Genomic DNA, 22,307 nt, shown 5'->3' with positions numbered 1-22,307 from the left:
TGCTTTGGACTTTTTAACATCCGTCTTCCTTCGACACTTTCAAGGATAAAAAACTACCCAGGTAAATGTAGCTAATAATAGGACAGCACAAGAAATTTTACCTAATTGTGTGCCAACTTCCTTCATCTACATCCTGCCCCAGATGGAGTAGCTGCTATTCCCTCTGCTACTTATGCAAATCAGGCTCTTCACATTTTCAGAGCAGGCATTTAGGGAACTACAAATCTACTGAATGATGCTGCTTCAGGGGCATGCACTTCACAAACACTGTAACTGTGATTCTGCTTTGGCTGCTTCAGTTCTGTAGGATATGCTATCTATGGGCTCACACACAGTGTTTTATATTTTCTATGTGCTTCCAGTCCTAAAACAATTTCCCTTCTATAGATCTCTGATTCTGGATTGGTGCTATTGCTTTCATTCTCTCCTACTTTCTAATAGCTATGAAGGATCCCATAGCATCTCCAGATCAAAGCTCATGTTTATTGGCAGGAGTTCAATTCAAAATCAATAGAAAATTTAAGTTTTGTTTCAGGATTATTAAACAAACAAACAAAAAGTCACAAACAGAACAAACATCTCAACAAAGAACAGTTTGTGCACAGTACTCTGGATAAGGACAATGTGATGTAAAATCAAGCCACGTTGCTTTTTGCTCTGATGGTAAAGAGGAAAATGCATTTTTCAAGACACAACCACTATCTGGAATTTAAGGGTGACACTGCACTCCCTTGCACACAGTGCTGACAACCCTCTCACTGAGAGTGAAACTAGCCTAATCACTGACATTACCTCTATAGCCCTTATGTGTCCTACAGCCAATGCTGCAAAGATGGACCAAAATCTTTCAGTGATTTTGCTTCAGGAGGAATTTTAACATTTTCTTTGGCATAATTTTATGAAAAAGAGAAATAGGAAAAAAAAGTCACTACTTTGCCCTATGTCTCCTGTTACTTCCAGTACAAGCACTTCTGCTGAAATTGTCCTACAAGGGTCTCTTGGATTCTATCATTAGCTTGGTTGTTTACTATTTCTGATTCATTTTATTAATTAACTGAAGTATGTACCAATTATATAAAAAAAACGAAAACAACAAAAAGAGACTTCCAACCGAGCAAGTCTGCAGCACAGACAGTGCTCTGCCAAATCACATGCTCTCTCAGATTTTTTAAGTGATAAGAGAGTACTGCTGCTACATTTGCAGAGACTGAAGATGGGGCACGGAGGGTGACTTGCTCACAGCAGTAGAGGGAACTACTTTTAGAATCAATTAATTCTTCCCTCCCATATTCACTGGTGCTGAAATGACTCTATGGCTGTCTCAGCCTCTCAGCCTAAACACATTTCAGTAACTTGCTAAATAAAACATGCCTCGTTTCTTACCTGAAATTTGCCACACAGTTTGTGGTGGGCCAGCCCAAAACAAAGGACCTATCTGGGTCGGTGCTGCCTTCACAGACTTCTTCTGTGCAAAATGCTGTCCACATCTCACAGAGACGTGCTTGGCACTTCAGTTTGAAATGAGAGTGAGACCTGATGGCAAAAATTCACACGTTTGTCACACACAGGCATACATAACAAGACAGGTTAAATAACTCAGAATTTCCTCTTCCTTTGAGCACATTTGAAAAGAATTGATGGAAAGAACATTTCTGCTTTAGTTGAAGAAATCAATATTTTGTTTGCGTTGCATGTGAAAATAGAGCAATTTCTGATCTAAGTGAGATCAACAGAATTGATATGTGAGATAAACAGGTCCCTTGGCATCTTGCTTTCTGTGACAAAACTGCCCGTGTCTGGAGCTCACTTCCAAATTTCACCATCAGGCAAAATCACTCTTTGACTTCAGCAACTTCAGCGCTGCTGAGGTGTTAACAGTATAGTATGATTGCTTAGCTCCACGGTCGACAATTATGCTGACTGTGAATAGCAATAACTCGATCAGACTGAAAAAGCTACTCCTCAGGAAAGACACAACAGCTTGGGTCATGTCAGACCTCCACAGACTAGCTGCAGGACTTCACAGCATCACAGGATGGCTAAGGATAGGAGGGACCTCTGAAGGTCATCTGGTTCAAGTGCTTCCTCATGTTTACAGGAAACTTCCTGATTCAAGTTTGTGCCCATTGCCACTTATCTTGGCACTGGGCACCACTGAGCAGTGCCTGCCTCTGAGCTCTCTGCACCCTACCTCCAGACATTTATGGACACTGATGAGATCCCCCTGAGCCTCCTCTCCTCCAGGATGAACAGACCCAGCTCTTTCAGCTTCTCCTCACAGCAGAGGTGCTCCAGTCCTTTCATTATCTTGACGGCTCTTCATTTGACTCATGCCAGCATGTCCCTGTGTCTCTGTTATTGGAGGGCCCAGAACTGGACTCAGCAATTCAGATGTGACCTGACCAGAGCTGAGGAGAGGGGAAGGATCACCTCCTTTGATCTGATGACAATGCTTTGCAAAATGCAGCTAGGAATACTGTTTGCCTTCTTAGAGGCAGAGGCATATTGCTGACTTGTGTTCAGGAGCATTATTGACTCATGTTTGTATGTCCATCAGGACCCCCACGTCCATCTTTGCAAAGTTCTTCTCCTTTAAGAACACCCACTGTGTTCTCAAAATATTTACTTATTTACAAAGAAGGTATTTTACATGATTTTTCTAAACTTTTGAAATTTAATTTACATTAAAACCACGAGCTTGCTGTACTAGCAGGGAAAGGCTGAAGAATAAATGGCACTTCCCTGAAGGCCCTTCTAATCCGAGGATTGCAAACAAGAGCATATAAACTCATCGCACTGCTGCAAATATGGATGGGGACAGCATGGCGATTAGTGCTTTATAAATAAATATGCCAGGTAAGCAGTTTCTTAGGGCTCTGGTACACAAAGACTACCTCCTCTGAGATTAGTCTTGTTTACAAGGTATTTGATTTAGGACAGACTGAACTAATACGGTCTGAAGCATGAAAGCACTTGGAGTTTGCAGCTCTAAGGAGGATTGCGATGAACTTGCAGTACCTCAGTTGGTCCAGCTGACATTGTGCTAACAGGTATCTCTGGACAGAGCACTGCTGATAGCCCTGCCAAATTCACAGTGCTGGGAAAGAAAAGACCTCCAGTCCGCACCACAACAAAAAGATGCACTTGAATGAGAACACTGTAAAATACTGTAAAATACCATCTCAAGCTCATGCATTTTTTAAACCATACCATAGTGTTTCCTGCCAGCTGAACATTTCAGTTCTCTTTAAGCTATCACACTTTGCTACCCTGTCCAAAAGAAGCTTAGAATATTTCAATACGCTCATCATCGAGCCAATTGTGATCTAGCAGATAAGATGAATACAGAAAGGACTGTAGCAGACTGTCCACAGAATGAACTGTATAAATGGAGACTTACAGCCAAATACAGACATAAATTGTAATGTAAATCTTAATAAACGGGTGATTGGCCTGACAGCACCATTAAGACTGGGGTTATGCTGGGGATAAGTCTGCTGAGCTTCCCTTTCTCCTCAATACCTTTTCCCCAGTATTCAGTACAGTAAACTCTCTACAGGCTGCTTCACTTCTTAACATTTACAGTTCATAAAGCCAGGCCCCTGCAGTGCCAGCAGCAGGTGTTGGCAGGGTGAAGCACAGATCTGCTCTCCCCGTCGTTCCTGATGTATATCCTTACCCTATTTGCCATGCCTAGTCACAGCTCTCAGCTATCATCAGTATTCAAGTGGCCTGGTTTCTAGAGGCGCTGAAAGGGGAGCTTCCATTAACATCTAAAGGGCCCGAGGTATAATTTTATCCCTATCTGCCACAATCTTTCTCCAGTCCATGAGTTCTCAGTGCTGCTGAAAGGTGAGTCGTCTATTTAAGTGCCAAGGCATTACATCTAGAAGTGAATTTATCATTACTGACTAAGGAAGAAGAATGGCTGAACATTGGAAAAATGGAAGGAGTATCTCCTTTCTTTTCTTTTTTTTCTTTTTTTTAAAGATGATTTTTATCCAAGATCATTTTTTTAAAGCAATCTTGAAAAGATCAGGCAGATCCAATTTGCACTGAAATCACAGAAAATTCATGCTCATCAGTGGTGGAGGTACTGATGTACCCCAAGTTGTCTTACCTCTGCAGGGCAAACTCAGATCCTTTGGCTTTCTGTAAGTGGCAATTGGATACCTTGAGGCTGTTAACAGATGGAAGATTAACTTCTCACTAGATTTGCTAATCCTCTTAATAGGACCTTCTGACAAAAGCATTAATGGAACTAGTGGGCAATCGCTACCGTAATTCCACGTATTTACTCAACCATTAATCTCTATGTCCAACCAAGTTTGGAAAGTAACCCTAAAATGAACATGTATATGTGTGTGTATGTGTTAGAGAGAAGAAAGAGGAGGCCATTTCCTTCCCTTACAAAAGCTTATGTGAGAAACCTTGATCGGTGAACTGAAACACCCTTGAAATATTTACTCTGCCCAATTAAAACACACAGTCTCTGGAAGAAATCTAATTAGTAAATGGAAAACAGCATACAATTCTGCACCCTTAGTATTGGGTTAGTGAAAAAAAAAAACAAACAAACAACCAACCAATTAATGTATGGCAATCCTCACATGAAGGCATTAAATGAAGGGACAGGAGACAGACAAGCACAGAGTATTAGTCTTATTTTTCATAAGCTGAGTTAATGGATGAACTAAAAAGATAACAATCTGCATTTCAAAAACGATTAGGAAGTATCAGAAAATGGACCGATAGGTACCTTGTTCAAAGTCACACCAGATCAGCTGTAGAGAGGACTCACCTCCCCACATTTCCATGGGAGCAATGCCAATTCATCCCTTTCAAGCAGGAGCTCAGTGCTGGGCAGGACTTTGCTCAGCCAGCTTAGAGGACACCAGCTATTTGTTGCTCTCTTTGGAAAAATGTATGCCCCTTCGCCAATCACACAAAGTCTAATTACACATGAGCTCCCTTGTGCATTGACCAGCTACTTCCAGCTCAGTTGGCACTGGCAATGTACTGAGCTGCACCTAAGAAGCATCTCTTAGATACGTATAGGCTCCAAGTTGGAAAAAACTGCCTAATGAAAAGAATATTACAAATTTTTAGCATCTGCGCGTGGAATAACCCTGAAGTTAAATCAGACTCAGCTGTATCAATTCCATCTAGACATTATCCTGGTGACCTTCTGGCCCGACTCTGCATCCACTATTAGAAAGTCAACAGCAATCCCTAGTTACGGCTGCAGAGCAGTACATACCATTCAGGTTTTCCCTTTAGGAATCAGAAATGGTATTATGGTGTGTGGTACCTTTAAAAATGCTGATTTTCATATAGTGTTCATTAGTGACAGCTGTGATGCTTTAATTGCTGTCAGGGAAGCTGTAGAGAGAACATCCCAATGAGTTCTTTAAAATGCATGAATATAATTCAAAATACATGAAGTGATATCACTTTACTATTTTTACCACTTCTAGCAAAGATGTGGCTTATTTCTCCCCTTTTCTTTCCACATACAGAAGCACAATTTGTTCTGTTCCAACTCCATCAAACATTGCAGACTCCTCACCACATTAAATCAAGTGCTGTAAGAGCCGTTATTACTCCCGAGGGACCATATTTTAGAGCGGTGACACAGAATAGGGCTTTCCAATGCCACTGGGAGCCAGTCAGGCCTGCAGGTATGCACAGCCCAGACTGGGACTCAGCATGCTGACCATGTGGGAGGCACTCATCTCACCTGGCTTCAGCCTTCCACAGCTCAGGAGCTCACAGCTAAGGCAGTGAGGTGATGCCTCTGAGCAGTCCCCTCCCCACTGCTGATGCTCTTTTCTAAAGGAGTGGGTTTGCCACAGGGAGGTGCTGGCTTTCCTCTACTGAGACAAAGGAGCCCAGGTGAGTTACAAATACATAGCATTTGAAAGCTTAAATTGCGTTGAATCCCAGCCTAAATACAACACAATCACAAACAAATGCAGAAACAATTATATTACTGCAACTGTTGGTAGAACAGTAAGATGCCTTGTAAAAATCTCAGTGTTCACCAAACAACCTTAGCAGAGCATGTTTGGGTACAATATTCTCCACGTTGTCACACTACATAAGGTGAAGGAGTTCTTCTGGGGGGTTGTATTTACTGTGTGTGATTCAAACAGACACTGCTCAGATTTCTACTGAAAATGCAGATTTATTCTGGCTTTTCCCAGCAGCCTCTGAAACAACTGCTTAAGTGAAGAGACACATTGCAAAAGCCCAGGATTCACATCGAGATTACCCACCCTGTGAGACTACAAACAATGCCTAACAGAGAATGAAGCTGCTTCAGGATCCTTTATGGTTATTTCCCCATAACAACAAGCGAAAGCACCCTCTAAAATTGCCTTAAACTACAAATGCTGCATGAAGCTGGCATGCTAGACACAGCTTGTAAATCTGATTTAATTGTGAATGGTAGAGTGCACAATCAGAGCTTAGCAGCAAGCCTGACTGCACAGGAGCTCAGCACAGACCATTGAGCACTGCTTCCTATCCTCATGCTGCTTCTGGCACAGCACTGTGATGCTGCCCGTGACCTCTGTTCTTAGGCAGCTGCTCATCAGCTGCTCAGAATCTTTCTTCTCAGAAAGAGTGGTGAAGCATAGGCTGTCAAGGGAGGTGGTGAAATCACCATCTCTGGAGGTTTTCAAGAGAAGGGTGGATGTCACACTGAGTGACATTGTCTAGAGTGGTCACAGGCATGGGTTGATGATTGGACTAGATGATCTTAGTTGTCTTTCCAACCTTAAAACTTCTATGATTCTATGATCATTAGAGAGCATCAAAGTAGCTCCCAGGTAAGTGCGAAAGTCTGTAGCCTCTCTCCAACACAGCAACACCTAACCCTTAGCAACTTTCAGTTCAAGGCATCCCAAGGGACACACTGAGCAGTGGTGAGTTTCTAACACTCAGTTCCCAAGGCAGGGAACATGATATAATGCAAGCAGTGTATTCAAGAACATCTGCTGCTGCTCTGTACTGTGGCCTGGATGCTATGGGTTCTAGCGTCTACAAAAGTGACTGCTGAGTTCAGGCACCTAACTCATGTTGACAAAAAAAAGCTGCTTGATGACTTAGGGGAGATTTACTACCGAAAAAGCATGAAGGAATACCTCTATTGAAAAAAAGGGCTACTTTGTAGGAGGGGATGCCATACTCACTTGGACTTGGCAACAACCAGAAGGTCTGTGAAGAGGAAGAGGTGTCGCTCCTGGGTCTGTAGGCCTGTCTTCAGCTGCACGTGGCCATCAAGGAGGAACGTCCTGTTGTGGCACATAAAGGACTGCACAAGGGGACATGCCTCTGGGCTGATGGGGGAGAAGCAGCCTTCCCTGCAAAAGGAAGAAGGAAAGAATAAAGGAACCCAATTCACCCAAACGTCAATGAGTGAGGACTGGGGACTTTTCACAGCCACCACAAAAAGGTCATTTATTTGACCCACTTCTGTAAAAGGTTACAGGGACACTGACGACAATGAGATGTTTGATTACATCTCATGGGACTATCCTTGCTGACTCTTTTACAGCACAAGAACATAGACAGCCTTTAGCAAATGACAATGATTAAAATACAGCCTTCTCCATTTTGTCTATTTATATTAGTCTCCCTTTGTTTGAATTCTTAGGGAAAACACTGCGCCTTCTGAAGGCTCTCCATACAGAGGGCTCCTAGGAGCAGGTTGCAGGGCTTCTCTGGGTACAAGTTTCCACTGGAAAGCCAGAGATGTGACTTCCAATTCTCGCAGCAGATGACAGAACCAAATCTGTGCTTCCTGCACTATGGTATGCTTTACCTAAGGAAATTCTCGATTAAAGCCAGGACCCATCAGCATTTTTTCTCCAGATCTTGCAGATCTGACTTTTTCAATTATTTGCTTTCTCTAGAGGTCTTTCCAAACGAAACCCTTCCTTTTGGTTGAACAAACAGTTCTGTTTTCATTCAAATACATTCTTCATATATTCTTCAGCAAGGAAAAAATAAAAGAAAATCAAGCTAAATCTTGGTTGGATAGCCTTGGAAAGAAAAGCCTGAATTGAGCAGCTTTGAGCTTACAGTTTATTCCTATACCCACTGGAATGAAAGACAAACACCTAATGATTTTGTTGAGAGAAGAAACAGATATTACAAAGTGAAAGCCCCAAAACACACAGGAGAGATATGAAAGAAAACAAGAGTGAGAAGAGAAAATCTTTGAAGAAGATTACAAGCCTCCTTACACCTCCCTTACAGCCTGGCTGATTTCCCAGCCTCCTCTCCTCGCTGCCTGTAGCTGGATTACTCAGGAAATTATATAGGAAATCCTGACAGCAGAGAGAGAAAGGATAAGCTCTCAGATTGGCCTACATTAGCAGGACACACTTTCACTGATCTGTAAGGGGCTGGTGAGCATCTTGGTTTTTCTGCTTTTCCCTTTCTGGTTAGTAGCCTGAATTTATGAAGGCATTCCTCGACTTAATTCACAGTCTCTCTCTTGACTTTAATTACCTGCTCCTTTAGGGAAGAGAGAAAGAAGAAAAACATCTTTCAGATGAATAACGCAAACCAAAGTTATTTGATTGCTCGTAAGCAGGAGGGCTGCTCATGAGAGCAGAGTTAAAAAACAGAGAGGAACTTTGGTCCAACACATTGGGTGCTGCTGACACACACTGCGGCCCACAACATGCCACTTGCATGAGAATTCACCAATTCAACAGTTCATCGGTGACTGGCAGCTTGATGGTACTTGGCCCAGAAACTTTGACAGAAATCGAGAAAGATGAGCAGTCCAGCTGTGCAGGAATCATGCACGGTCTTCACCTCAAAGGTTAAGTGGAGAAATAGTCGCTTATATTTGAATCCAGTAATGACAATAGTCAGAACAAAACCTTTCATGTTCCACTGCTGCAACCAAACAACCACAAACACTCACAAAACCGTACTCAAATCCCTTGCTGGCTCAGCCTCAAGTATTTCCATATAGGCAACTCAACTTGGGCCATTTCTGTTTCCACATTTCATTGGCCTGATTTGTCATCCCACAAATTCATCAAATTAAGTGAAATCTTTGTCACACCGATAAGCGAAGGAGGGTGTACTAGGTTTACTGATGCCAAGGCTCAAACAAATGGAACTTGGTTTCAGAAAAGAAAAACACAATAATACAAATCAGTTATTTTAATGAAATCTGCCCCTTGACTCAGATCTTGAGTTATTTCCATGCATCTCTATCATCTGAACTCTAAAAAGGACTGACATGCTTTAATGGAGTTTACCTGACCAAAAAAAATTTTAAAAAAGGTGAAAATCTCTTCTTTCTTTGAAACAAAGCGGAAGAAAATCAAAGCAATTTATCCAACCAGGCCTTCTAAAGCCCTGCAGCTCAGGAACATGGGGGAAAATCAAAAGCATCCTTTTGATCCTCTCAATTGATGTTCCAGTTTTTTCAATTTTTGAAAGACGTGAATGAAACCCAAGCTTTGTTACATTGAAGAAAATGCAGATAAGCTGTAACCTCAGGCACAGGGATTTATATGAAAGGTAATGTTGAACTTCGGTTTTTAATGGCTCACTGATTTTTCAGGCCATTAAATGGGTATAATTTGAAAAAAAAAAAAGCTAAGCACTCATATATGCACTCTTTGAAAATTCATTCAAATAGAATTATGCAAAAATCAGTGCTTATGCCAATGTGATTTATGACATCATTAAAAAAGTATGTCAGTAATCTCAGGCCTTCTCAGAATTCTCTACGTTCTTCTAAATTCATTCTAAGATCAATACTTCTGGGTCCCCACGAAGTAACACCTTTCCAGTCTGTCAAGAAAAAAGCCTTCATCCTCATTTGTTAAGAGGGACTGTGAACTGATTTCTGAAAGACGGGGTTACCCTGCAAAGTCAGCAGTCGTGTTCTGCTTCATGTAGAATCCAGGCTCACATTGGCATTTCGATGGCATTCCCTCTGCACCTGTCCAGCAGTTGGGTATTTCTTCACAAAGGTACTATTTTGGGGTCTGACATTTTCATGCATGATTTTAACCAAGAAGCAAATTCTGTTATTTGAGGATATCTACACAGGGACTCCCAGGTTACTTGGGAATAGATTAAAATCACTCTACTGCCTGAAATCAGTGAAAAGATAATTGAAGAGTTTTCTCTTGACATTTTCAGGGCCCTGTTTTTACACCTATTATTTTTCAAATTAATCAAAATAGGTATTTTGTGCCTTTTTTTTCGAAGCACAGCGATTTATAAGAACACTTCAATTTTGTGGGTGTAGCATACGAAGCTGAAAGCTCTCAATAGTCAGCCAAAAACAAAAAATACATCCCCACTGCATCCAGCATGAAAGCAAACACATCCATGCTCACTTCAGCGATGCTGTATTTACCAGAAACCACAAAAAAACCCAAGCAATACTCCTTCTTTCCCCACTGGAGCTTCCGTGGGGTTTCTCAGAAAAACAGATATCTGAACAATATGATCCCTAATGTGTTTATTTTAATTCTTAGTGTGGTGGAGTCATCAGCTTAATTGTTTGTTTGTAGTGAAAGCAATGGAAGAAATTATAGATACCCAAAAAGATTTTAATAGCCTATGTTAAACTGTTATTAAATCCATGATACAAAGGTGATATACGCCAATGGGAAACTTCCTCTTGATTCCAGAGAATGACTTCACCCTATCTATCATTTAAGGAAGCAATCTGTCCTCCAAGTTACCTAAGCTGGAATGAGCTATCGCAGGTATCTCAGCTACATGACATCCTTTTCACACACTGCTTGTGCTCCATCCTAACCACACACCTTGTTTTCATTATTGTCCTCTGTCAGAACCTTCCTCTGCTGATGACAGCTTCTGCAGCTGCAGAAATCTATTTCCTCTAAGGATACAGTCTCAATGCTCTCTCCATGGCTGATTTCTCTGGAGATAAAACAACACTCTGTTCTTTGATCTCTGAAGTCATAGAATCACAGAATCATGATCGGAAAAGATCACTAAGATCTTACAGTTCAACCATCAACCCATCCCCACAGTGCCCACTAACCACGTCCCTCAGTGCCACATCTTTCTTGAACACCTCTTGGGACAGTGACTCCCCCATCTCCAGCCTACGCCAGTGCCTCACCACTCCTCCTGAGAAGACATTGCTCCTACTATCCAAATGGAACCTCCTCTGGTGCAACTTAAGGCCATTATGTCTTGTCCTGTCATAGTTACCTGAAAGCAGAGGCTGACCTCCACCTCACCACAACCTCCTTTCTGGCAGCTGTACAGAGCTGTAGACTTGAACAGGTCTCCCCTGGGCCTCTTCTTGTCCAGTCTGAGCAACCTCAGAAGTCCTTCAAGGGAGGTAGGTGAGAAATGTGCAATTTCATTAGAGGAGGGACAACGGCAGCTACGCATTGGACTGGAATGCAAAGCAGTCCAGCCAGGTGAGAGCCTGCCCAGCAGCTACGCCTACACCAGACCTTCAAAATTCCTCCCAAAGTGAACAACCTAGCCTAGGTTCATTTCACAGATAGGTATATTAAATAAAACATTTTACCATGTGCAGTATTTGTGCCCATTCTGAAGCTCAAGTAAAGATTCAGTTCTTCCCAGTTCACCTGGCTCTTCCCAGTTTTATCCTTACATCTGAAGAGCTTGTAGCTCATGGCATAAACTCAACTTTGTTTTAGACACAGGCTGCAGAGCCCATCAGACAGAGCAGATGCCAGTGCTCACAGCATTCACAAGACCACAAGATTATTCTGTATACCTCAGGGGCTTGCTTTGGATTGATTTAAAGAATCAGCAAATTATCTTTAGTAAAAGCACAGTGCATTAATTTTCAACTTTTGCATTTACACTCTCATCACTGAGTCAGAGCGCTGGATTGGAGCAACCCAGTGAGAGAAGCAGGAGCTCTTCACACCTTCCCAAGGCTGGGGAAAACAGCAGCTATCTGCACAGCCAGAACTGTATACAGCCAGGCCCACATTTCGGATTTTTGCCAACTGTCAGGGCCAACGTGTGATTTGTGACTAGCAGAGACATCCCCAAAACAATTCTGACCCAGAAAAATTAATTCCTGTCATTTTCTTAATGGAGCTTATACTGGAGATGAGGTACTGATATTTGCACTTTCTTTCCACGTCTCTTTCTTTGACACTTAAGTTCCTAAAACTTCCTATCAGGAGAAAATTCCATGTCAGCTTAATAGATGTTTGCTTCATATTTTTGCTAACGACACTGGCTTTGTTAACAGGAGCTTTGAAGCCAAGACTGTTTACTCTTGAAATCATTTAATGCATAAGGTATATTAACCACATTGTGCGGGTAGGAGGTACTTTGCATCCAGTATAACAAACTTATTAAGGTATAAATAACTGTGTCTCTTCAGTCTGGAGAAGGTGCCAGGGGGGCCTTACAGAGACCTTCCAGTACCTGAAGGGGACTTACAGAAAAGCAAGGGAGGGACTTCTAATGGCAAGTAGCATCATGACATGGGGAAATGGCTCTAAACTAGAAGAGGGTAGATTTAGACTAGATATTAGGAATAAATTATTTACTGCGATGGTGGTGAGACACTGGAACTGGTTGCAAAGAGTCATTGTGATGCCCCCTCCCTGGAAGCATTGAAGGGAAGCTGGATGGGGCTTTTAGCAGTCTTATCAAGTGGGAAGTGACCCTTCCAATAGCAGAGCATTGGAACTAGATGATCTTAAAGGCCCTTTCCAACCCAACCCACTCTATAACTGTTCTTTAACCAATCAAAATAAAACGGCTTCATAGTGCTGTGCAGTCCTGTTTTTTCTGAGATAAGGTGGGAATAAAACCAAGACCTGTCTTACGTAAGTGAGCACTGATCTGTGTCCCACAGCTGCTTAGAGTGCACTCAAGTGCAGTGTTAACATTTCAAGACTTCAACATTTATCTAATTTCATCATGATAGTTTGGATGTGTCATACTGTATCTCACCAGCCTGGCAGTATCATGGTAACCGATTGTCACATTCTATGTGTGAAAAAGAGAAAAGCAAAAAATGCAGAGAAAGAAGAGATTTTCTTATACACTGAAACTTAACAGCCATGCTTGGGACCAAATGCAAGACAACAGGAACAGTCCTGCTTACGTTCTTGACGAGCGTAGCCTCTGTCAGGCTCATTAATGCACATGGCTTGAAAAGAGTCCCTGCCATACAAGAAAGGCTGGGGGTGCAACTGGTTTATCACAGGAGATTGTCTGAACTGCATCAGCCAGGGACTGTGTCTTTGAAGAATGGCTGTGGGACAATCAAAGCCCTGTGTGGTTACTTTATTTTCTCAAATCCAGCTGCAGACGCAAAGAGGCAGAAACTGGGAAATACAACACATGGTTCTGCATGTTAACACTGCCTAACTGGAGGTGTCCTTGTGACACAGCTCCTGATTTGGCACAAACTCATACCACTTTATGGAACGAAAAAGATGCTGAGGATGAGGATGCCAGCAAGCAGGCCCTGACCCCAGCAGGATTCTTCATGGCCACACCAAGGCCCTTTGGCTTCAGGGCCAAGTGCTCACAGCTCCTCCTTCCATGAACAAGGCTCCATGCAGACACAACTCACCCACAAGAGCAATCCGCAGGTTCTGAACCCTATTTAGACAGTTAGATTTAATAATAACATTAATAATCCAGTGCACTTTAAGGTGCAAACCACATGCTACCTTTCAACCACAATCAGTGCATTGGAGAGCCACCCGCATGCTCAGAATCTTCCACATGTCTTCCCACTTCAGCTTCTCATGATTTGGTGTAAGCTTTTCATCTAAGTTTATGCAGCACTTTATTATAATAAATGGTAATTATACCTGGAGGGGGGAAGTAAGCACAAAAAGTATCAGCCTGGAGGGTAGGAGTGCCTTCCAGGAAGGTGGTAGGTAAGGGCTGACAGAAAACCAGAACGCTGTTTAATCTCAAGCTGACTATTTATAGAAGGGACTTGGACAGATAAGTATAAAAACTTTCTTAATCACACAGGCTGCAAACCCATTTCTGAAAACCTGCTGTCAACCTCATCCCTGTTCTGCTAAGGGCTTATTTTTCTGAGGATGCAGGGCAGGTTTGCTTGCTGACATCTATGGTAAAGCATACAGAGTTGAAGCAGCACTGTGAAAACAGTACAGCATTCCAGAAATAGCAAGTCTATTTTCTGCAAGCACTCTTTTAACGTTCTCGTAGGCCATTGCCATCACGTACAGTAGCTTTTGTACAGTGAAGCTAGTGAGATCTACTCAGATTTTTAAAGAGCATTAGTTATTATTTCTAAGTACTAAAATGTCTGCTTGCATTTGCATAAATGTGCACCTAGTTGCAACTTCTTTACTGTTTTTCTGCTTCTAAAATTCAGTGGGCATATTATAATTCAAAATACACTGTGAAAATGTTCCAACTGAAATTATTCTAGAATTCTGAAAGTTGTTCCCTAAGTATCTGAAATCTGCTTTAAAATAATAAAAACTATTACAATGAATCAGCATGGTTTACACTGGTTGTTGGAGGTGCCAAAGTGTGTAAGTGTACTTTTCTACTGTAGTCTTCCAAAAATCAGTACATGATTAAGACTTGCAGTAAAATATCAAATAGCTTTAGGGTAAGAAGCATCATTAAAAAAATCCTCCACGTTTCAGAATGGAAGCTTGGCAGCTTATCAGAACGCAAACAGCACTTAAGTAATTTCTGCATAGCCAAAAGGACAATATTCTCTGCAGAGCAAACGTATTACAGTGTGGTGGCTGGAGACAGGAAACACACTTGTGGTTTGGTTTACTTCCAAGATTTTTAAAAATTATTTTATTTTAACAAACAGCTGCAAGGTGTTTACTCTGAACATTTAGCATAAGGGCAACATTCTCTACTGGTAAAAAGTAGCACCACACGTTTCAGTCATATTTTGCCTATTTGCACCTGAAAAGAATTTAGTGCAAGTTAAGTAAACCCCTAGTGAAAAGCTCTTGCTGTGTGGGTGTCCTCCAGTCCTGCCATATAGCCCAACTGGAGACCACCAAGCCTAAGGGATGTTGGTCCAACTCCTCTCACAAGGGGAAGAAGTGTAAAGGAGGACATATCCATGTGCAGAAGTCAGTGAAATTTGTTTTGGTCTTGGAAGAACTGATCCTTTGTTCCGCAGTGCACTCTCACTGCTTTGGAGTGTCTCACAGCCAACAAGAAGTCTGGAGGAGTTCTTGCCTCCTCCACACTGGCTCCTTTGTACCCATTCTACTGTCATAGAGGAGAGCATTTGGGGTTCCAGCTTCAGCCTTGTCTCCCTAGATGGGTTCAGCATTATTTTAGTAGCCTGAAAGGATGATGATTATGCCCAACCATAACATTTTGTAAAATAGCAATCACAACTGGGATATTTAATCAACTTAATCCCTATCGGGACATCTGAAAGCTCAGTTCAACTCAGCTGATCGGGAGTTACATCAAGGTTGAAATTAACCCTTACCCCAAATGGGGGTTTCAAATACCTTCTGGCAAAACGTATTACAAGAGGTCAGTGTAGGTCATGCATTAGCCAGGAATTCTAGGCTACCAAAAATAGCCAGAACATGCTGCAGAGCTCACCAGAAACAAGCCCTGTCAAGCTGAGGTGTACATATGACAAGCTTCGTGTGAGCATCTTTAGAAATCCCTTCCGGCCCATCATTTGTGGCTGTCAGTGAGCCCACATGTAAGCAACTGCCTGCAGTTACGCCACTATCTGCAGCTACCTGTTACATAGGCTGTAAATGTGGGACTGTGTCCTTTTAACAGGGAAATACAGCAGTTTCTAGGTGACTGCCTGAAGGTTTATTGCCTGCCAGACACCTCACATAGTTATCAGGTAGTATCAGAAGGGTTGTTCTTGATCTTTGAAAGCCCTGTTGCCTCTGATTTTGCCATTCTTCAAGAAGTGGTTCAGCAAGGCTCTTCCCCTCAGATCCTGACGCATATGAAGAGTACGCAGTTGCGCAGCAACAAGTTTTAAGAGAAGCATTCAAAACAGTGCAAGACTTCAAAACATGTGGCCAGGCAAAGCAGAGATAGAATCCACCAGAAGCTGGTCTCTGAATGCCCTTTTCAGGAGAAACTTGCTGATGGTAAACAAAGTAATCATACACAAAACAACCTAGAAACAGCTCAAGAATTGCCTTTACAAGATAAGGCCTCCTCAGAAGTATCCTTTGGGACCACTTTCCTATGAGGAACAGCCAATACGAGTGCCTGTGTCAGAAGGGACTATCACTTCACTGCACCTGTCCCGGCTCTAATGGGAACAAATCTGGCTTTGGTTTGCTTCAAGGGCTTTAATTCATGTTTTGATACTAGTACTGCAGCACAGGAATTATCCTATTACAGCAAAGAGATTATTTGATATGCCTGCTGCTGCCAGCCCTTGCATATGTGTGACCCAGATTCCTATGGACAGCTAGCAGCCACATCAGGGGCAGCCACACATACCTGCTTACCCCTTACAACTACCTGCCTGCATGTGCAAGAGGGTTTTGGTGGGTTAGTCAGAGGATTCTACTTCACTGGCGGCCTGTGATGGGGGAAGATATTAGAGGGCACTCCAAATCCCCACACCTGATGGCAATAAGTAATTACATAAATCGGAAGCATGCAACCACTCTGAGCTATGGATATGAAAGGCTGAGCCTGGATGTGTCAGTGAGCCATATGCAAAAACAAAATCCCGGGAACAGACATAGTAGTTGTATCACTCTTTTGGGAAGTGGAAGATGAGGTGTCTGAGGAAGGAGAGAACTGAGCCTGGGCAATTCATTTCCAGTGAAGGTGCACAGGCTTCATGGCCAGCAGCTTCACAAAGAGTAGAGGTGACAGTGAGGACCTGACCAGTAAACAGGCTAGAGACATCCCTTGCCTTTGTCCAGACAGGTTAAGTGGGGTCAGCAGAATGGTGGCTGCAGTGCCCCAGGGGACAGTGTTCAGTTCTTTGGCATTGACCTGTTCAGTGCCGTCAGCAGCCAGGCAAAAGCACAACTCTACATATATGGAGAGCTTTCCTATTAGTTGGTTAATGCCTAAAGACCAGAGGCACTTGGGAGATCAGGCAGCCACTGAGGACTTTCAAGTCATGGCTTTAAATTCAGGTACCTAAATGATTCCCATTCCTTGCTCCTGAGAGCATTATCCTTCACTGGATCTAGCCTATGGTATTCAAGCACTTAAGACACAAGCACAGAAGAAATCCAAAGATAGATTGTTATTCTCACAGTGTGATCAAAAACTCCCCCCAGCAGTTCTGTATTCCATGAGAAAGCAATTGGAAGTGGAGAAGCGATGCTCTATCAGCCAGGAGGAGAGTTCAATGCATATTTAATGCTGGTCCTTGTCAGAGGTGAGAACACCAGAGGCTGCAGATCAGCCTGCACATCATTAGAGGCTTTCTGCTCGTTTACACAAGATAAACGGCCACAAAGAAGTCTGAACAAGTCAGTCCTGTGATTTCCTTAGGTATGCTGCTGCCCAAACTGCTTGGCCAGACTGTAGTTTGGCAGAGATTTCATTGTCTAAAACCAGGGATACACAATGGCTGGACAAGGGCTGCATTTTGCCAGATCTCAAGGCTTAATCCCAAAAGTCCCTAAGTGGGCTGAATCCAAAAGCAGACGTGGGCAGAGAGACATCTGGATGAGCACTCATCCTACTGAGCGGTGCCCTTCGCCTCCTTCGTCTTCAGATTGTCACAACTCCATCCAAAGGGGAATCGGCTTAAAGCACGGGTGTTAAACTATTAGTCATTTATTGTAAAATTAATCCTTCATTTAAACTCCAATCCTCCCAAAACCCCTCTTCCAAGCCTGCAGTCTTTTTACCTTTACTCCCGTTCTTTTAATAAAAAAGCAGCAGATCTCTGAGAGCCCCAGCTCATTTCAATCTCCAGATGTACAAACATCGTTATAAGCCACTTTGTATGTAATAAATGAAGACCTGATGTGTTTTATCAAAAACAAACATATGCACACATACACACACATGCTCACACAAAACAAAACAGAAAAAACAGCGGGGCTACAGGAATGCCAGTCTCGGAGTTAAAAGGCCATTTGAGGCCTCAGAAAGTTCACTTTGTTCCTTGTTAACAGTTAATAAAATTTTATCCCCAGCTATTACTACATAAAAATAACTTATGCATTCAAGTATGTGGTTTAAAGAAACAACACTCCAGTGTAATAATTAGCTTAAATCATGGATGAATTAGAAATACTATAAAAATGACAAATAGTACATTCATAGAATCACAGAATAATAGAATCACCAAGGTTGAAAATGACCTCCAAGATTATCCAGTCCAACTATCCACCTATCACCAATATTTCCCACTAAACCATGTCCCTTATTACAGCATGCAAATGTTTCTTGAACATCCGCAGGGACAGTGACTTCACCACATCGCTGGGCATCCTGTTCCAATGCCTCACCACTCTTCCTGAGAAGAAATTTCTCCTGATGTCCAGCCTGAACCTCCCCTAGCGCAACTTGAGGGTATTCCCTCTAGCCCTATTCGTAGTTACAGGGGAGGAGAAGCTGACCTGCACATCCCCAAATCCTCCTTTCAGGCAGCTGCAGAGGGCAGTAAGGTCTCCCCTGAGCTTCTTCTTCTTCAGACTGAACAATCCCAGTTCCCTCAGCTGCTCCCCATAAGCCTTGTGTTCCAGACCCTTCACAGCTCTGCTGCCTTTCTCTGGACACTCCAGGGCTTTCTCGTAGTGAGGGGCCCAAGACTGAACACAGTACTCAAGGTGCGGCCTCACCAGAGCTGAGTGCAGAGGGACGAGCCCCTCCCTGCTCCTGCTGGCTGCACTATTGCTGGCGCAAGCCAGGATGCTGGTGGCCATCTTGGCCAGCCAGTCACATTGCTGGCTCACATTCAATAACATTATCATCATTATTTTAATTAAGTGTGATTAATTTAAAAAGGAAGAACAATTTGAAGAAAAATAGCTTTGTCTTTAATAAACTTTTCACTATCTGTATACAAAGTCATGTTTCCTTGCCTTGCATGTGGAAACAGGGCATTCTGAGGGGAGAACTCCAGAGAAGTTCTCGTTCAGAGACTCAATCTCATTCAGGTAAAGATAGAATGCTAACATATCAGAACTTCTCATGAAATAGAAAATTAAAAAAAAAAAAAGTCATAGTCCAAAATGTTGAGTTTTAATTAAATCTCAAAATTAAATACAGAAGTAGAGGGCTCTTCATTTGCATTGTTGGATGAGTCTTTGGGAATATGACTTTTGCTCCATCTTGACACTGGAAATTTGATCTCTACTGAAACTTGCTTGCAGTTCTCACAAAAAACTGAAGCTGTGAAATTTCAGAAGAGGCCTTCAGCCCAGCAGGCACTGTGCTGTCCTCGCTCCTCCCACCAGGAGTTGGTTGGGGGCTGTATGGAAGCAAGTGCCACAGGAGCTGAAGAGATGGCAGCTGCCTGGGGCCTCTTCCTGCCATAGTCACTGCAAGCAGAGAGGTGCATCCAACCCAGTGCATCTTGCAAAGATTACTTTGCAGAGGAAAAATTAATTGCTACCATGGAAACGAGCGAAGAATGAGCAGAACGATTTCAAGCAAAATACCTGCTTAACAAGTTAGTTACTCACAGTGAACTTATTCCGTTCCTATTCACAATCGCATTTTTCTGAAACGCCAAGCACTCATCTTCCCTGTGAAAAGGAGACAGTTAAGGCCTCCTGGCAATTCACATTTATTAGAAGCCTCTATTTTTGTCTTCAACCAGTCACATAGCTTGGATCATCCACATATCTTCTGACTAAAACCCTGAAAACACAATGTACAAGACTTCGGGAACACTTTGTATTTGACTTGAGCCAAGTGGAACGCATTCCTAGATTACACATATGATCTTCGTTATCTGGGATATTTAGCATTTGGCACTGGCCCCTGGAAGATAACACACCACAGTCATCTACTGTGCATCAGAATAAGAAAGAACAGCTTCACCATGAGCAGCACAGCCCTGCTTCTACCTGCAGGACAGGAGAACACCCTTAGAGATTTCAGAAATACCGTCTATACCTTTAAATTCTTTGATTGTTCAATCCAAATAATAAAACTGGGGAGGGCTGACTTTTTAGTATTTCCTTTTCAGGTTCTGTAAAGGTTTGCTTGTAAAGCCATTAAAAACGATGCCTGATTTTATTTTAAAACCAGTCCTGCTTCTCGCTTATACCAAAATAATATCATGAAGATTCTTAACTCTGTAATAAAGAATAGTTTAATTACTGATATTTTAATGTCTTTAGCATGCAGAGGCACATACCTATAAATGGCCATGAAGACTAAGCAATGTAAAATCATGTTATTAAAGCATGTAAATAATTATATTGTTAAGCATGTAAAAATATGATTTTCAAAGATCTGGTGGGAGCGTGCACGAGGAAAAGGAAAGCTGCCAGCAAAAGCAAGACAGAATTTGGCTGTCCTGTCAAGTATTCTCCATACAAACAGAAGTCCACAAAAACAGAGCAGAAACTTGGTAGCTTGGGCTTTGTCACTTGTGAAAATTGTTTTGAAGGACAGCAGAACAAAGGCTGAAAATTTTGTTTGAAACAAGCCTTTATTATTAACGTCAATGATTTTGAGAAGACATGCTCTGACGCTTAAATCAAGGTCTCAGACATTTCTGTTCTGTTTCAAGCCCATAATTTGTGCTGCACTGAAGTATATCATTAAGTAGTGTAGTTTTCATTAAAGGACATAACGAAAAAAAAAAAAGGGAAATTACAACTGTGCAACAGGTCCAGGTCCAAATATAACCAGCCCAAGCCCTTTGCTGATTTCATACATATTAATGTAGTTAACAATCAAACTTTTCGCATCTGAATATCAGCCAAGAAAAATATCAACATCTTACTCTTTCAGTGTATTCTAGAACAACTCTGCTCAAAGTGCTTCCAAAGAGGACATGTGATAATGTAAAACAGTCCTTGCATTCCTATTCATCACTACTTTGCGAGGAAAGATAAACTATTCAGAAAAGAGGAAGAGAAGCAAAACCAGGAGGCAAGGAATAGTTTGCATATTTTCATCTGTTGGAAGTAATGGTCCAAATTCCACTAGAATATCTATACTATTTACTATCTTCCCTTGCTGTCTACAGTTACAATTGAGTGGGACAGGGATTGCAGAGTGGTTGTATATCTGTACACCACTGTGCAATTCAAAGTTGTCTCAGAATTCCTCCACAGGCAAAGTATGTTGGTGTCTTATATGCCAAGTGTGGCAAGGCAAGATCAGTAAGACCTGTACCACATCCTTATCTCCACATTGGAAGGATGTGGATTTGGTGGGTAGACCACTTGATGGATAAGAAACTGGTTGAAAGGCCGCAAGGCAGAGGGTGGTCATCAATGGCTCCATGTCCAGCTGGAGGCCAGTAACGAGTGGCATCCCCCAAGGATCTGTCTTGGGACCGGTGCTCTTTAACATCTTTATTAATGACATCGATGACGAAATCGAGTGCACCCTCAGCAAGTTTGCTGATGACGCCAAGCTGAGTGGTGCTGTTGACACAGTGGAAGGAAGGGATGCCATTCAGAGGGACCTCGAGAGGCTGGAAAGGTGGGCCTGGGTGAACCTGATGAGGTTCAACACGGCAAAGTGCAGAGTTTTGCACTTGGGCTGGAGGAATCCCAGGCATCCATACAGACTGGAAGGAGCCGTCCTTGAGAGCAGCCCTGTCATCTTGATAGATGAAAAACTTAACATGAGCCAGCAGTATGCTCTTGAGGCTCAGAAGGCAAATGGTATCCTGGGCTCCATCAAAAGAGGGGTGGCCAGCAGGGGCAGGGAGGTGATTGTCCCCCTCTACTCTGCTCTTGTGAGGCCCCATCTGCAGGACTGTGTCCAGGTCTGGGGCCCCCAGTACAAGAAAGACAGGGAGCTGTTGGAGAGGGTCCAGAGGAGGGTCAAGAAGATGATCAGGGGACTGGAGCACCTCTCCTATGAAGACAGGCTGAGGGAGCTGGGCTTGTTCAGCCTGGAGAAAAGAAGGCTGTGATGTGACCTCACTGCAGCCTTTCAGTACCTAAAGGGAGCCTACAAACAGAAGGGGAATCAACTCTTTGAAAGGGTTGATAACAGCAGGACAAGGGGAAATGGTTTTAAGTTGAGCGAGGGAAGATTGAGGTTGGACGTTAGGGGGAAATTCTTTCCAGAGAGAGTGGTGAGGTGCTGGCACAGGCTGCCCAGAGAGGCTGTGGATGCCCCGTCCCTGGAAGTGTTCAAGGCCAGGTTGGATG

General features: G+C 42.7%; 1 protein-coding gene across 2 annotated transcripts in view; it reads right to left on the bottom strand.

Moving 5' to 3' along the window:
• Window positions 1–22,307, bottom strand: part of ARHGAP20 (Rho GTPase activating protein 20) — a 61,586-nt gene that overhangs the window by 26,361 nt on the left and 12,918 nt on the right. The window contains exons 3-5 of one of the 2 annotated variants that reach the window (XM_042839236.1): window positions 7,197–7,367; window positions 4,121–4,180; window positions 1,384–1,533 (exon numbers count right to left, since the gene is read on the bottom strand). In XM_042839236.1, the coding sequence (XP_042695170.1) occupies window positions 1,384–1,533; window positions 4,121–4,180; window positions 7,197–7,367 (381 nt within the window). The remainder of the gene's footprint in view (window positions 1–1,383; window positions 1,534–4,120; window positions 4,181–7,196; window positions 7,368–22,307) is intronic. The other variant, XM_042839237.1, reaches the window with a different exon arrangement.

This window comes from Centrocercus urophasianus, unplaced genomic scaffold, assembly GCF_019232065.1.
Source record: "Centrocercus urophasianus isolate 14NV4802_14NV808 unplaced genomic scaffold, USGS_Curo_1.0 seq_9, whole genome shotgun sequence".
Taxonomy (NCBI): Eukaryota; Metazoa; Chordata; class Aves; order Galliformes; family Phasianidae; genus Centrocercus; species Centrocercus urophasianus.
The sequence above is the reverse complement of the archived record's forward strand: the minus strand, read 5'-3'. Positions and strand labels throughout refer to the sequence as shown.